This window comes from Felis catus, chromosome B1 (genome assembly GCF_018350175.1).
Source record: "Felis catus isolate Fca126 chromosome B1, F.catus_Fca126_mat1.0, whole genome shotgun sequence".
Taxonomy (NCBI): domain Eukaryota; kingdom Metazoa; phylum Chordata; class Mammalia; order Carnivora; family Felidae; genus Felis; species Felis catus.
Genome location: NC_058371.1, coordinates 6217728 through 6230417, shown reverse-complemented (window position 1 = coordinate 6230417; position 12690 = coordinate 6217728). Strand labels below are relative to the sequence as shown.

At 44.7% G+C, this 12690-nt stretch overlaps 1 protein-coding gene across 7 annotated transcripts in view; it reads right to left on the bottom strand.

Annotated features, from left to right (window-relative positions):
- Positions 1 to 12690, bottom strand: part of MCPH1 (microcephalin 1) — a 271189-nt gene that overhangs the window by 208393 nt on the left and 50106 nt on the right. For all 7 annotated transcript variants that reach the window (XM_045055128.1, XM_045055125.1, XM_045055126.1 and 4 more), the window contains 2 exon segments: positions 11213 to 11299; positions 7412 to 8674 (listed from right to left, as the gene is read on the bottom strand). In XM_045055128.1, coding sequence (XP_044911063.1) covers positions 7412 to 8674; positions 11213 to 11299 — 1350 coding nt within the window.

Below are 12690 nucleotides of genomic sequence, written 5' to 3'. Positions count from 1 at the left end.
TTTCAAAAAGTGATCAAATACAGAGAGAAGAGACCAGAACTTTTACTGTTAAGTTACACTGCCCGGGATTTCAACAATTAGAAATTTGTTTGGGTCAGGGCGCCTGGGTGGCTCAGTGGGTTAAGCATCCGACTCTTGGTTTTGGCTCAGATCACGATCTCACGGTTGGTGAGTTCGAGTCCTACATCGGGTTCTGTGCTGACAGCATGGAGCCTGCTTGGGATTCTCTTGTCTGACTTTTTCCCGCACATGTTCTCTCTTTCTCTCTCAAAAAAATAAAATAGAATAAATAAACATTAAAAAAAGGGAATTTGTTTGGGTTAACAGTACCATCAAAATACAAACACACCAAGGAAGGTTGGAAAGTGAACTCATTCACTTCGCAGTGTGAATGAGTTAAGTCACTACCTCTGCTGCACCTATCCGGGTTAAGAGGTGGTTTTGATACTAAGTGAAAATAAACCACTTTGGAGGCAGGACCAGGCTAAGGCAGCATAAGGACAAATGTATGTAACCTAAGTGCTAGGAAAAGGAAAGAGACGAGAAAATGGATGTTGAGACAACCATTAAACTCCTTAGAAGAAACCCGGTCCGTGTGGTTGTTGTGTGCAGGGCGGAGGCATAATAAGAGATACACCCTTACTTCCAACACCTAACCTCCTGCGAACTTTACTTTCCTACTTCCAAGACACAAGACTAATTAACACTAGTACAAGTAGTACATCTAAGCACTCAGTATTGATTGATACAAAACACTCTGCAAAATCAACTACATCAAAGATGAAAAGGCTTCTGAAGCCTTTTCTGATTCTGATTCAAGAATCCATATATTGGACAGGTACAACTATACCCCTAAATCTGAACAATATCCCCCCAGGGAATTTCTTCTGAGTCTCTAAAATCTTAATATTATGAGTCATTTAAGAACAACCTGGAATGCAAGGTCTTAAGACTGTGGAAAGAGCCTTCAAAGACACCTAGGAAAAATCCTTTCCATATAGACTTCTGGGGTTCGGGACACATGCAAAATATTGATGTGTTCGACACGCAAAAAAAAACTCAGCTAACAAAAGAATATATATATTTTTTTCGTCCAATAAAACATCAAGTTCACTTTCCAAATACAAAAACAAATCTAATCATGATCATCAAAAGATCCGTGGAATCTTTTCCTTTATAATCACTATGAAGATCATTAAAATTTATTAAAATTTTTTTTTAATGTTTATTTATTTTTGAGAGAGACAGAGACAGAATGAGAGTGGGGGAGGGGCAGAGAGAGAGGGAGACACAGAATCCGAAGCAGGCTCCAGGCTCCCAGCTGTCAGCACAGAGCCTGACGCGGGGGGTCGAACTCACAACCTGCGAGATCATGACCTGAGCCGAAGTCGGACGCTCAACCGACTGAGCCACCCAGGCACCCCCATTAAAATTTATTTTAATATGTAAACTAATGTTAATACCATATAACCTTTCCCACAGGGAGTAATTTCTCCATCTTTTTAATTCCCTGATACTTGCATATAGATTATCTTGACTGTATCTTCCCTACTTGTCTTAGTTCCTTAAGGGAAAGGGATAGAACTTTACAGCAACCTTACTTCCCCTTGTATTTATCCCAGTATCTGGGACACAGTAGGTGAAGAGTAGTCATAATAAGGAATAAATGAATAGATGAACAAATCAAACAATCAACAGGTTGTAACCCCTTCCTTACGGCCAGCCTTTCTGTTAAGGCTGACTAACCCACACTGAGTGGTTGGGTTGCTTACCTCCAGTGAGTGTACTGGCAGGTCTGGGAGAGAGGGTTGAGAGAAACAGTCTTCTCAAAACATGTGTATTACTTGAATTGTCAAAAGGTGCAGTCATTACTCTTCAATTTAAAATATTTAAGGGGCACCTGGGTGGCTCAGTTGGTTAAGTGCCCAACTCTTGGTTTCACTCAGGTCATGATCTCGCAGTTCATGGGGTTTGAGCCCTGTGTTGGGCTCTGCACTGGCAGTGTGGAGCCTGCTCAGGATTCTCTCTCTCCCTCTCTCTCTCTCTCTCTCTCTCTCTCTCTCTCTCTGTCCCTCCCTCCCCCTCTCCCTCCCTGTCTCTCTCAAAATAAATAAAATTTTAAAAAATATTCAAGAAATACATGTTTATGTATACCTATGTATTTGATACAACAGTAATTCATAATTTCTCTTGAATGCTCAGAATATGTGAAATATTGAATATCTAAATGCCTATGATTTGAAGGGCTGAGTTATTAGGTATATGTGAAATATTTTTAATTCAATTTAAAAAAATAGTATATCTCCTACTGATTCAATGAAATGTAAAATACGTCAGTAAGATTATCAAACTTTCTCATTTGGTTGCAAAACATACCTGAAATAAAAAAACACTTCTCTACCTTAGGATTATGAATTATGAAGAAATAACAAAAATGCACCTTTTACAAATCACATAGCATTTCTGCCTCTAAACCCCATATTGAACCATATTAATCATTGTCTAAGCAGACACTACTATTCATTATGCTACTTCTTCCTTCAAAGTCAGGATGAAGCCTTGTAATTCCTTCCCAACCAAGAGCTATACAGGCAATGGCCCCGAACCAACTGAAGTCAGCACATACGCCCATTTGTTATTTCCATCTCTGGGATTAATGCACTAAGACAGAACAGTGCTGTATTATGAAGGCTGTAGTGCAATTTAAAATATCTACTTCAGCAGGGACTGTACGATATGACGTATGTGTGCTAATTTACCTCCATCCAAAAACCCACTCCAGTGGTCAGCTAACAGGTTAACAAATACCACACTCAAGAGACAACTCCTAGAAATCCTTCTGCCCAATTATTATTAGACCTTTTGCTAACTGGCAAAATGGATCAAAGAAATGAGTTATACTTAGTGGGGTCATCAGTTTGTCAATCAGCATAAACCTTTCTCTGGTTGAATCCATAGATTCAAGAAAACTGGACTGGCTAATATATTATAGGGGGTCCCCCCACCCATGCATGAATAGGGTGTAATAATCAAGCAAAAGCCACAGCTTGTGTTCCTGGGGGTGATAATATCCAAGACTTGGTCCCCTAAATGGCCGTATGACAAACCGCAGGGTCAAAGTACATCTGGTGGCCTGATGCTGACGAGGTTACAGAAAAGTCACCCTACAATTTTGTAGGCAGCTCGTATGTATTTCAGGCAAGATATGGAAGGTTCATCTGATGGACAAGACCAGTGAGTTTAGCATACAGTTTGCTTTGTGGACAGTTCTCCACCTACGTGCCAATAAATGTTCAATAAACGTCTGTGTGTCTGAGACGAGGAGTGCCAACTTTCACCAGCTTCCGACACTTGTATTACCTACGAAAAAGAATCCAATAGTTGTACGTGACCAAACTGCTGGGATATGGCACGTGTCTGTAGTGACAGGTAAGATTTTTTTCAAGCACAGCAAAGAAGAAGGTTATCCATTGAACCAGTGGACAAGAGTGAAGGTGTGGCTACGAAAAGAATTTCCTTCCACTTTTGCCAACGGCCATGTGGCCTCACTGGAACCCCCTGAGCCACCTTTGCCATTGAGAAACAAGTAGGAGCTGACTGTGAGCTACTTCAAGATGACCAGGCAGCTACTTGGCAATTGAAACCAATTTCGGGAGGTGGTCGGAAGGTCCGTGGTTAGCGGTGGCACGGCTGCTGGAAAGCCATCTCAATAGGTGAGTCACGTCAGGCAGCTCTCTACACTTTGTCTGAAGTGAAAACGTTACGTGACATCTCCATCCCATGCAAATTCGACGTGGACAGAACTCCTGCACCCGCGCTGCACGTATTTCCGGGTTTTTCAGACCCCGATGCAAGAACAAAGGGAATTTATTTTGACGTCCACTGGACTGCACAACTGACAAGCTTCCACCTATCTTCGTTGGAAGTGACTAATTTGCTGTGTAAGACACACTAAAAGGCACGTATCAAGTGAAAAATCTCACAGATTTCCATAAATGCCTTATATACGATGAATGTGCTTGATGAAAACCATCTGCTTATGGGCTGATATCAGTATCTGGCCGTACCTATCTGTCTGAAAAGGCGTGTTCGAAAGGAAAACATAAAATTTTATTGTGCATCTGCCTCAATAAATGTTTGCAATCCATTCTGAAGATAGGAATGCTCCATCTGAACCCCAATCAAGAGAAAAGTAATTCCTCTCCCAAAAAACAGAATTCTGTTCTTCTCATTAGGCCTGTACTACTGCACTCAAAATATTTGAGTTTTGTCAATAAAAATTTTGTAAAAATGTCTTTTCTTCTCTTTGTGTAAATAGCCTCGTGTCTTGATTTTGCTTTCTGGTCCACAAAGCCTGAAACAGTTACTATCTGATTCCTTACAGAAAAAAATCTGCGGACCCCTGAAATGGACTAAAGAATGAAGTAAATATATTGCTCTATTGATACTGATATGGAAATATCTGACATTTTAAAAAAGCAAACCTTACGGCAACGAGATGATATAATCCTATTTTTGCAATAAAATCCCTTTGTAACATCTACCCTCACACCCTCACTGGGCACCCTCTCACACACACACACACACACACACACACACACACACACACACACACACACACACAGAGTCTCGAAGGAATTACAGTGAACTGGTGACAGCAACTGCTTCTAGCAGATGCTCCACAACCAGTTGGTTCACGAAGCATCCAGGGTGACGTGCAACTGAGAAAGCCCATCTGGTGACTCCCCTGTTTAAAACCCCCAGGGGCTTCTCAATCACACTTCAAAACCAAACAAAACCACTCCAAGTCTTGTCAGGTACTAGAGCCCTGGGGATCTGGCTCCTGGCCATCTTTCTAGCTCATTTCCTCCCAGGCTTCCTTCAGCCCAATGAGCTGCAGCTGCACTGGCCTCGGTGCAGTTCCTGCAAGCACTTTCTACCCCAGGGCATTTGTACTTGTTGTTTCCTCAGGCTGAAACATAATTCAAGCAGTCATAGGACTACCGGCTCTGCGAGGTCTGGTCTGAGGTCTCAGGTCACCTTATCTAACTGCCCGCACTGCTGTGGTGCTGTGTATCATCAGGCTCACTGACTGACGTCATGCTTGCCTTCATCCACTGCATCTTCCTCACTAGAACATGACCTCTATGCAGGGCACACACTGTTTGCTTCTCTGACATCTTCCAGCAAACTAGACAAGTGCCTGGGACACAACAGGTGCACAGCTAAGAGCTGTCATGGGAACTCACAGGAGGAGGTACCCGAGGGTAGGAGAGCAACATTTACTCGAAGCAACTTCTGTTACTGCGAGCATATACTTGTTTACAAGATTGTTCATAAAATTAGAGAATAAAAGTCTAAAACAAAAAAATTACTGGTTAATATGATTTCAGAGATTATTTAAAAAAAATTAAAAGTTTCTCCCTCTGTTCCTGTTCTCCTCACGTTTCTCACTGACTCTTTCTGTAACTTGTGCGTGTAACCTTTAGTGCCACCTTCTACCTTCCATACCGACAAGGGCAATGACTACAAGTGAACTGAAAGCAGAAATTGAAAAAAGACTTTTATTTCAACACAGAAGACTTGGAGGTACCGCTTCACGTACAGAGTATTATTCCTGCTCCACAACTGAGCACACAAGCAAGGTCTAGAGTAAGCTGCAGGCTCTGGGCTTCCACCCCCGTGGCAGGTTCCCAGACAGAGGTGGGACACCGGCTGAGCTGGTAACAGGCAATTTAAACCCATCAGTGGGTCTTGATTTTATCACAACAAAACAAAGGGATTTGGTTTAGGCTAGACAATACAGAAGTCTCTCCAGCCCTTCAAGGCAATGATTTTCTGTCTTTGTGGAATGACATCAAACAAAGTGACCCTACAAGACATCCTTACATTAGAGGGCACAGAACGTCTGTTTCTCGGAGTGAAGTTCGGTCACACCAGGGCCCTGGCTGCACACCGCTGTGTGACGGCCCACATCAGATGAGGCCGACATCTGCAGTCCCCTGGAGCGCCCAGTGCTGGCCCCTCGGGGTTTTCCACGTGCTCCAGGCCCCAGGGGACTGTGGACGCGGGGGAGAGTGCTACAACATCCCGCCTGCAGGGACAACCGCGCTCTTTCTGAACGACGTCAGGGCTGTGGGGTGCGCCTCATGTCTGCAACCAGCCTTTCGTCCCCCGAATTTATATTTTCACATCATTAAATATTATTCAAAGGCTTTAAAAATAAACAAGATAAAAACCGAAGAAAATGAGAATGTAAGCTTTAAGAACAGGATACTCTTAACTACCAAAATAATTCTATATATCTACTGTTTTATATTAACCTTAGAGTCAACATGATTTTAAAATAAATATTTTGAAAACACATACTGAGGCTAACACAAGATATAGTTTGTCAAATGTTATATATTTTCGGAAAGCTAAGATATTAAAAATATACAAAATTAATCCTCTGTGAGGCTATTCTGGGGACTTTATACCCAAGGAAAAGATCTACAGCAGTGATTATTTCAACCCCTATAACTTCTGCATCTTGAGAAGGTTAGTTAAAATCATAGGGTAAGCAAACAAATAATCAAGGATAAAGTTAGTCTTATGGAAATTTCAGCTTCATCTTTCGGTAAACATGGTTAAAGTTCAAGATTTCATCACTTTTGATTGCTGAAATTTATCTGTGCTTGTAATCAAAGTGTAAAATAAAATGTCTTCTATTGTTGCTACTTTTGCTACAATTACACAGTTTATTACGATGGCTACAGTTAAATTACACACAGAAATAAAAGTCTATTTAAATCACAGCTTAAAGCAAAGTAAATAGAAGCCAACGAGGCCTGTTACGATAAACTTACCCTGAGCAAAAACGTTAAAAACATTTTTCTTTATAACTAACACTGCCCCAAGTTTCTTCAAAATAAATACTGCTAACATATTTCCACAGTTCCTTTCTCGTACCTTCTCTTTTCCTGGTGGAAGCAATGCTCACACTGCCTTACTATCCTTCTAGCATCAAAAGCCTCACTCCTGTGAGCAGAGAGATGTTCAAACCCTCCGTCAGAACGCCTGTCTGCACACCAGCCATGTTCCAGGAGGAGGCTGCATGCAAACAGGGGAGCACCTGCTCTGGTTGACTTCGCACGTCAGGCTTCACTCACTCGTTACCCACACGGAAAGGCTTGGAGAAACGTATTCCTAACAGCAGATTGGACCAATGAGCCTAGAAATACCACAGGGCGGTGAGCCACCTTCTCCTAAAGAATCTATCATTGGAAAACATCAAACACCCGTTCTTTAAAAATAAAAAAAGGACAAAAGCAAACACTTCAATTACGAAAAGGCTGTGGTGACTTCACAAGACGGACACACCGTCCCATATTCCCATAACCAAGACACCTGGGAAAGGAGATTCACGTACTTTCACTGCATCCTCTGGACACATCTTCCCTCTGTTGGGCGGAGGTGTCCGCGGTGCAGTCGCCTGCAAAACCCAGCCGGTCATCAGGCTGCGTCCCACCGCAGGACTCCCGCTTCGTCCGAGGGCGGTCTTCTTTCTGCACGCTCCCCGCGCCCATCAGCTCTCTGGCTTCCGCGCTGCCCCCTTCCAGGGGACGTGAGTCCCCGTCAGGTCCTTTCCCGCCCAGCCCGTCCGCAGCAGGCAGTGCGTCGTGGACCGGAGAGTCTGTGCCATCTGGGCGCGTGCCCTTCCCTCTCTGAGCACCAGCCTGCGGACGACTCCCTGCGGTTTCCTCAGCGGCCAGGCAAGCCCACGCTGCGTTTGCTTTGTCCCGTGCGGGTTTCTCAAGACTGTGGCGACTTTGTGCCGTTAAATCGCTCGTGGGGGCTGGGCTGGGATTCTTCCCAATGCAGGAGAAGTCAGACGTCTGCAGTATGTTCCTTCTCTCCCCCCGAGAGAGGCCTCTGCAGATGAAGAGAGCAGGGCCCGCTGACGACTGACACCCGGGGAGAAGACCGTCCGAGCTCCTCTCCTTGAGGTTGTCAGGTGAAAAGTAATCGTCGTACGAGGACACGCCGCAGCCAGGAGCCTGGGTGGCAGCCCCGGGCCCGAAGTGCAGGCGGTCCCCCGACGCGAGGAGCCACTCCTGTGACACGCCGGGTTTCCCACGGCATCTCTTCTTTAGTCTTCCTGTCGGGGACGAATCTGAAATCTCAGACTTTCTTCTTCTCTTTGCCGAGGAGCTCTCAGATCGTGAATGTCCCCAAGGGTGGCGTTCTGTTGCAGATAATGTAGGGGGCAGACCGTGTTTCATGCCAAACACCTCCCTGGGTGCTCCCCCGGACCACGTGTCGGGGGTGACCGCTTCCCCCGCAGGATCCCTCTGCTGACTTACTTCTTGTTCTGAAAGACGGCCCGAGGGATTCTGAGGAGTTAACTGGCTGAGGTGACCAGCAGGTGCCAACGAATGAACACTACCGGTCTTCAGGGAAGCTGAAGGACCAGCAGGTGCCGATGAATGAACACTACCGGTCTTTAGGGAAGCTGAAGGACCAGCAGGTGCCGACGAATGAACACTACCGGTCTTCAGTGCAGGTGAAGAAACACACACACCACTTCTACTTTCATCAGCGACTTCTCCCACTCTCCTCTCCTGACTTCCACACCCTGAGTTTCCAGAAAGATTGTCAAAAGATGAGTCCAGAGCACCAGCAAAGGATTCATCTGGAAAACATCAGTAAAGAATTAACTTTTAAGATGCTTTCAATTATTACAGAAGTAATTTTCAGTTAACCGATACTTCTTAAACATAGCTACTGGTTAAAGACAGTATCAACCACATCCACCTGAGGACCCCTTTAGGACCAGCATTTTTCACTAACGAACCCAGGCGTCAGCGTGCACATGGACAGCACGGGGCGGGGGTGGTGGGGCGGGAGGCAGGGACAGACCTCCACCACCATCATGCTCACCTTCTGTACATTCACATGCATGTGCACGTGTTTTCAGAAAGAGCATTGGCACCTTGTTCAATTCTAAAGAAGGTCAATCATTCTAAAAGGTTAGGACTAACACCATGGTCTAGGTCAAGTTCTAGCCTTTTGTGAACACAGCCCACCGACCCCCAGTCCTCCACTCAAAGCCTCATGTTGTATTTATATCCAACAGTGAACCACCAGGTAGATGGTAGGGTGCTGTCTTCCCTTGTGTCTTGTACATTTCTTGAGAGTACTGCTAAGTTGACCGCCCCCTGTCTCCCGAAAACTGCAAACGTGTGTGTCCCTCCAGGCCCTGCCTTCACCCCACACTTTAATCTGGGTAATTCCTATCCGTACTTCAAACCTCCCCCCACCCCTCAAACGTGCCTATCTCTGAACCCTCCCGCTGCACCAGGTCTGGTTGCACACATCCTCCTCTAGTACACAGAATGCTGCCTGAATTTCCCAAAAGCAGGTGTCCTAGTGTTCTTATTATTCCTATCTGTCCCTCTCACTAAACTGGAAGTTCCCAGTGCACAGACACTATTTTCTGGCATCTGAGGCCTCGAGCCCCACAGAGGTGATCCACAGGGAGCAGCGAAGCCCACAGGGCAGGGAGGCGCTGTACCCACACCGAGTCAAGGAGCCTGTGTGTCCCTAAGTCAGGAGCAAGAAACAGAGGACACTTTTAATACCAGCAGCTGAAGACACTTAGCACACTTTTCAAAAAGCTGACAAGCAGTGAGACATGTCATTGGGCATAAATTCTGAGGTCACAGTGCCTAGGTTCAGGTCCTGGACTGGCCAATCACAAACTCTATGAACTTTTACGAGCTGCTTGACCTCGCTGGCCTAGTTTTCTCGTGAACAAAATGGGGGTGACAAGGGTAACCATTTAGTAGGGTTAGTGGGGGAGTTAAATGAAACACAGTATGTAAGATACCCAGAACAGCACCTGTGACACAGGAAAAATGAAATCTGTGTTACATACTATTACTTGTGTCCAACTTACGTAAAATAAATCAAGTGTGAAATAAAGAGAGATTATTTAAGATAAATGGGTAAATAATTCCAACACACACCAAACAGATTATAAAAATAAGCCACACATGGGACACCTGGGTGGCTCAGTTGGTTAAGCATCCGACTCTTGATTTCGGCTCAGGTCAGGATCTCACAGTTCGTGAGTTCGAGCCCCGCTTCCACCTCCATGCTGATGGCACAGAGTCTGCTTGGGATTCTCTCTCCCCCTCTGTCTGCCCCTCCTGAGCTCTCTCTCTCAAAATAAATAAATAAACTTAAAATAAAAATAAGCCACACATGAAAGGGAGCTGTAGTTTAAACTCCTAATACCTCCACACTGTTCTGTCATCTATCCCTGCTGTGACTTTCATAGGATATTCTGTAACATTTCAAGCACTCTGAACATCTAGCTCTTTGCGGGGGTCACTGATTCTTATTTGGGCCCTACTGTCAGCTGAAACTAGGTGGTTACATCACATTTCTTAAAATTTACTCAAAGGAAAGCTATAAGCATGAAAAATGATCATTCAAAGCATAACACAGGCTTCCACATTTAAAAGGTGGATGCATAATATGTAATTCTAATTCTATTCTAATACTTGGCTAAAATTTTTTTATTGTTTATGTATTTTTGAGAGAGACAGACAGAGCACAAGCAGGGGAGGGGCAGAGAGACAGGGAGACACAGAATCCGAAGCAGGTTCCAGGCTCCAAGCTGTCAGCACAGGGCCCCGATGCGGGGCTCGAACTCACAGACCGTGAGATCATGACCTGAGCCGAAATCAGACACTTGACCGACTGAGCCCCCCAGGAGCCCCTCCAATACTCTGCTTCCAAACAGAAATCCACCTATCTTCTAAATTTCTCAGTGATCTTTCCACACCTCACGGACACTCAGTCATATGCTCCTTGTAGTCATGATACACGGTGTGAAACGAGCAGCCCTGTGTTGTCAGTAACACGGTCTACAATGCATGCGAATCAGTACTCATAGCACGGATTTTTTTTTAAACAATGAGCAATAGTTTCTGTGCCAAGAGAGCAAATGCCCGGGAGAAAAACCGTTGGAATCCCAGGTGATTTAACTGATGAAATTTCTCATATGCTAATTGCATTACAATACCTATTTTTTATTACCTAATTCCAGTGAAATTCATGAATTCTAGTTTTTAGCTGCTCTTCACATCAGAAGAAACTCCAAATACGAAAATCATAATATTCTCAAAGTTTAAATATAACACAGAAAAGAAAATAACTTTACCTGAACACAAAGTATCACGTGAAATGTTCCAAGCTTCACACGGGGACTTAAATGGGTCATCGTGAGACTTCTCAAGCAGCTGGGAAGCTGAAAACATAACCGAACCCTTCATCAGATGCACCTCTGACTCGTGGGAGCCCCCGGCAAACCCACTGGTTCTGCTCTCCCACACCACACCAACATCGATTTATGCCTGTTAGTTCACACTCCCGACTTACTACAAAACGGTAAGCACAAAAAACTCTTACTCAAACCTACTGCAGATGGTGAGATTCGTAAAAACTAGTCTACATAAGTCATGTTTTTTTAATTTTATTTTTTATTTTTATTTTTTTTTATCTTTGAGACAGAGAGAGACAGAGCATGAGCAGGGGAGGGGCAGAGAGAGAGGGAGACACAGAATCCAAAGCAGGCTCCAGGCTCCGGGCTGTCGGCACAGAGCCTGACGTGGGGCTCGAACTCACGGACTGTGAGATCATGACCTGAGCTGAAGTCGGATGCTAAACTGAGTCACCCAGGAGCCCCTACATAAATCATGTTATAAAAAGGATTAAATTTAGGATAATTAGAAGAGATTTTGAAAAGTCAGTTTGCCTGGGCCTAAGCAGAAGCCCAACACAGGTAAACAAATATTCTCAATTCATCTTGTTGTCTGATGGTCAAGGCTCCTTCTTCTAGAAGCAACAGTTAGCCCTGTAACTAGAGCAGCGGTTCTAAGCCCTGGGCATCTTGGCTCCCAGCGGGTGACGGTCACGTCTGCAGACATCACTGGATGTCACGTGGGTGTGACCTGAATACTGCTGGTGTGCAGTGAGTGGGCAGAGGCCAGGGATGCTGCGAGACACCCTGTCAGTCACAGGACAGCACCTTCCCACCACCCCTCACATGCCCTCAGCAAAGAATTGATCAGCCCAAAATGTCGACAGTGTCAAGGTTGAGAAACCTCAGAGATTTCACAGAAAAAATCCAGGACATCAATCACTTAACAAGTAAGGTCACAAATATCATCTTCAAAGGCTGTGCAGACGACAAACCAGAAACAAGGAAGATGTTTTGGTCTCATACCCAAAGATGTTTGTTAAAGAGACTCACAGCATGCTTTCTTGAGGAAACATAAGCAGACAATTTAAACCAAGATAAGAGAGGTGAGCACAGAGAGAAGTGTTTCAGATGTTGAATTCTGAGCTGTGCTGGATGCAGTCAAGTGGCAGAATTCACACCGCAAAGTAACGGCACAACGCTTGAGGCATATAAAGTATACACGTGATGAGACAGTGAGCGGAACACTGCTCGCTCCCTAGCTCCACATCCACGCTCCCCTCCTCTTAACAACAGAAACCTCATTCTATCAGTGTAGCCACGCTCTTGTAAAAGACCATTTTCAGCCTTGTTTGTAGTCTCCTTCTCAGGCTAAATCTACTACAGTCCCCCTTGGCTGTCATCCTGGGTGACACTGGTCATCAGGCAAATCAAACTAC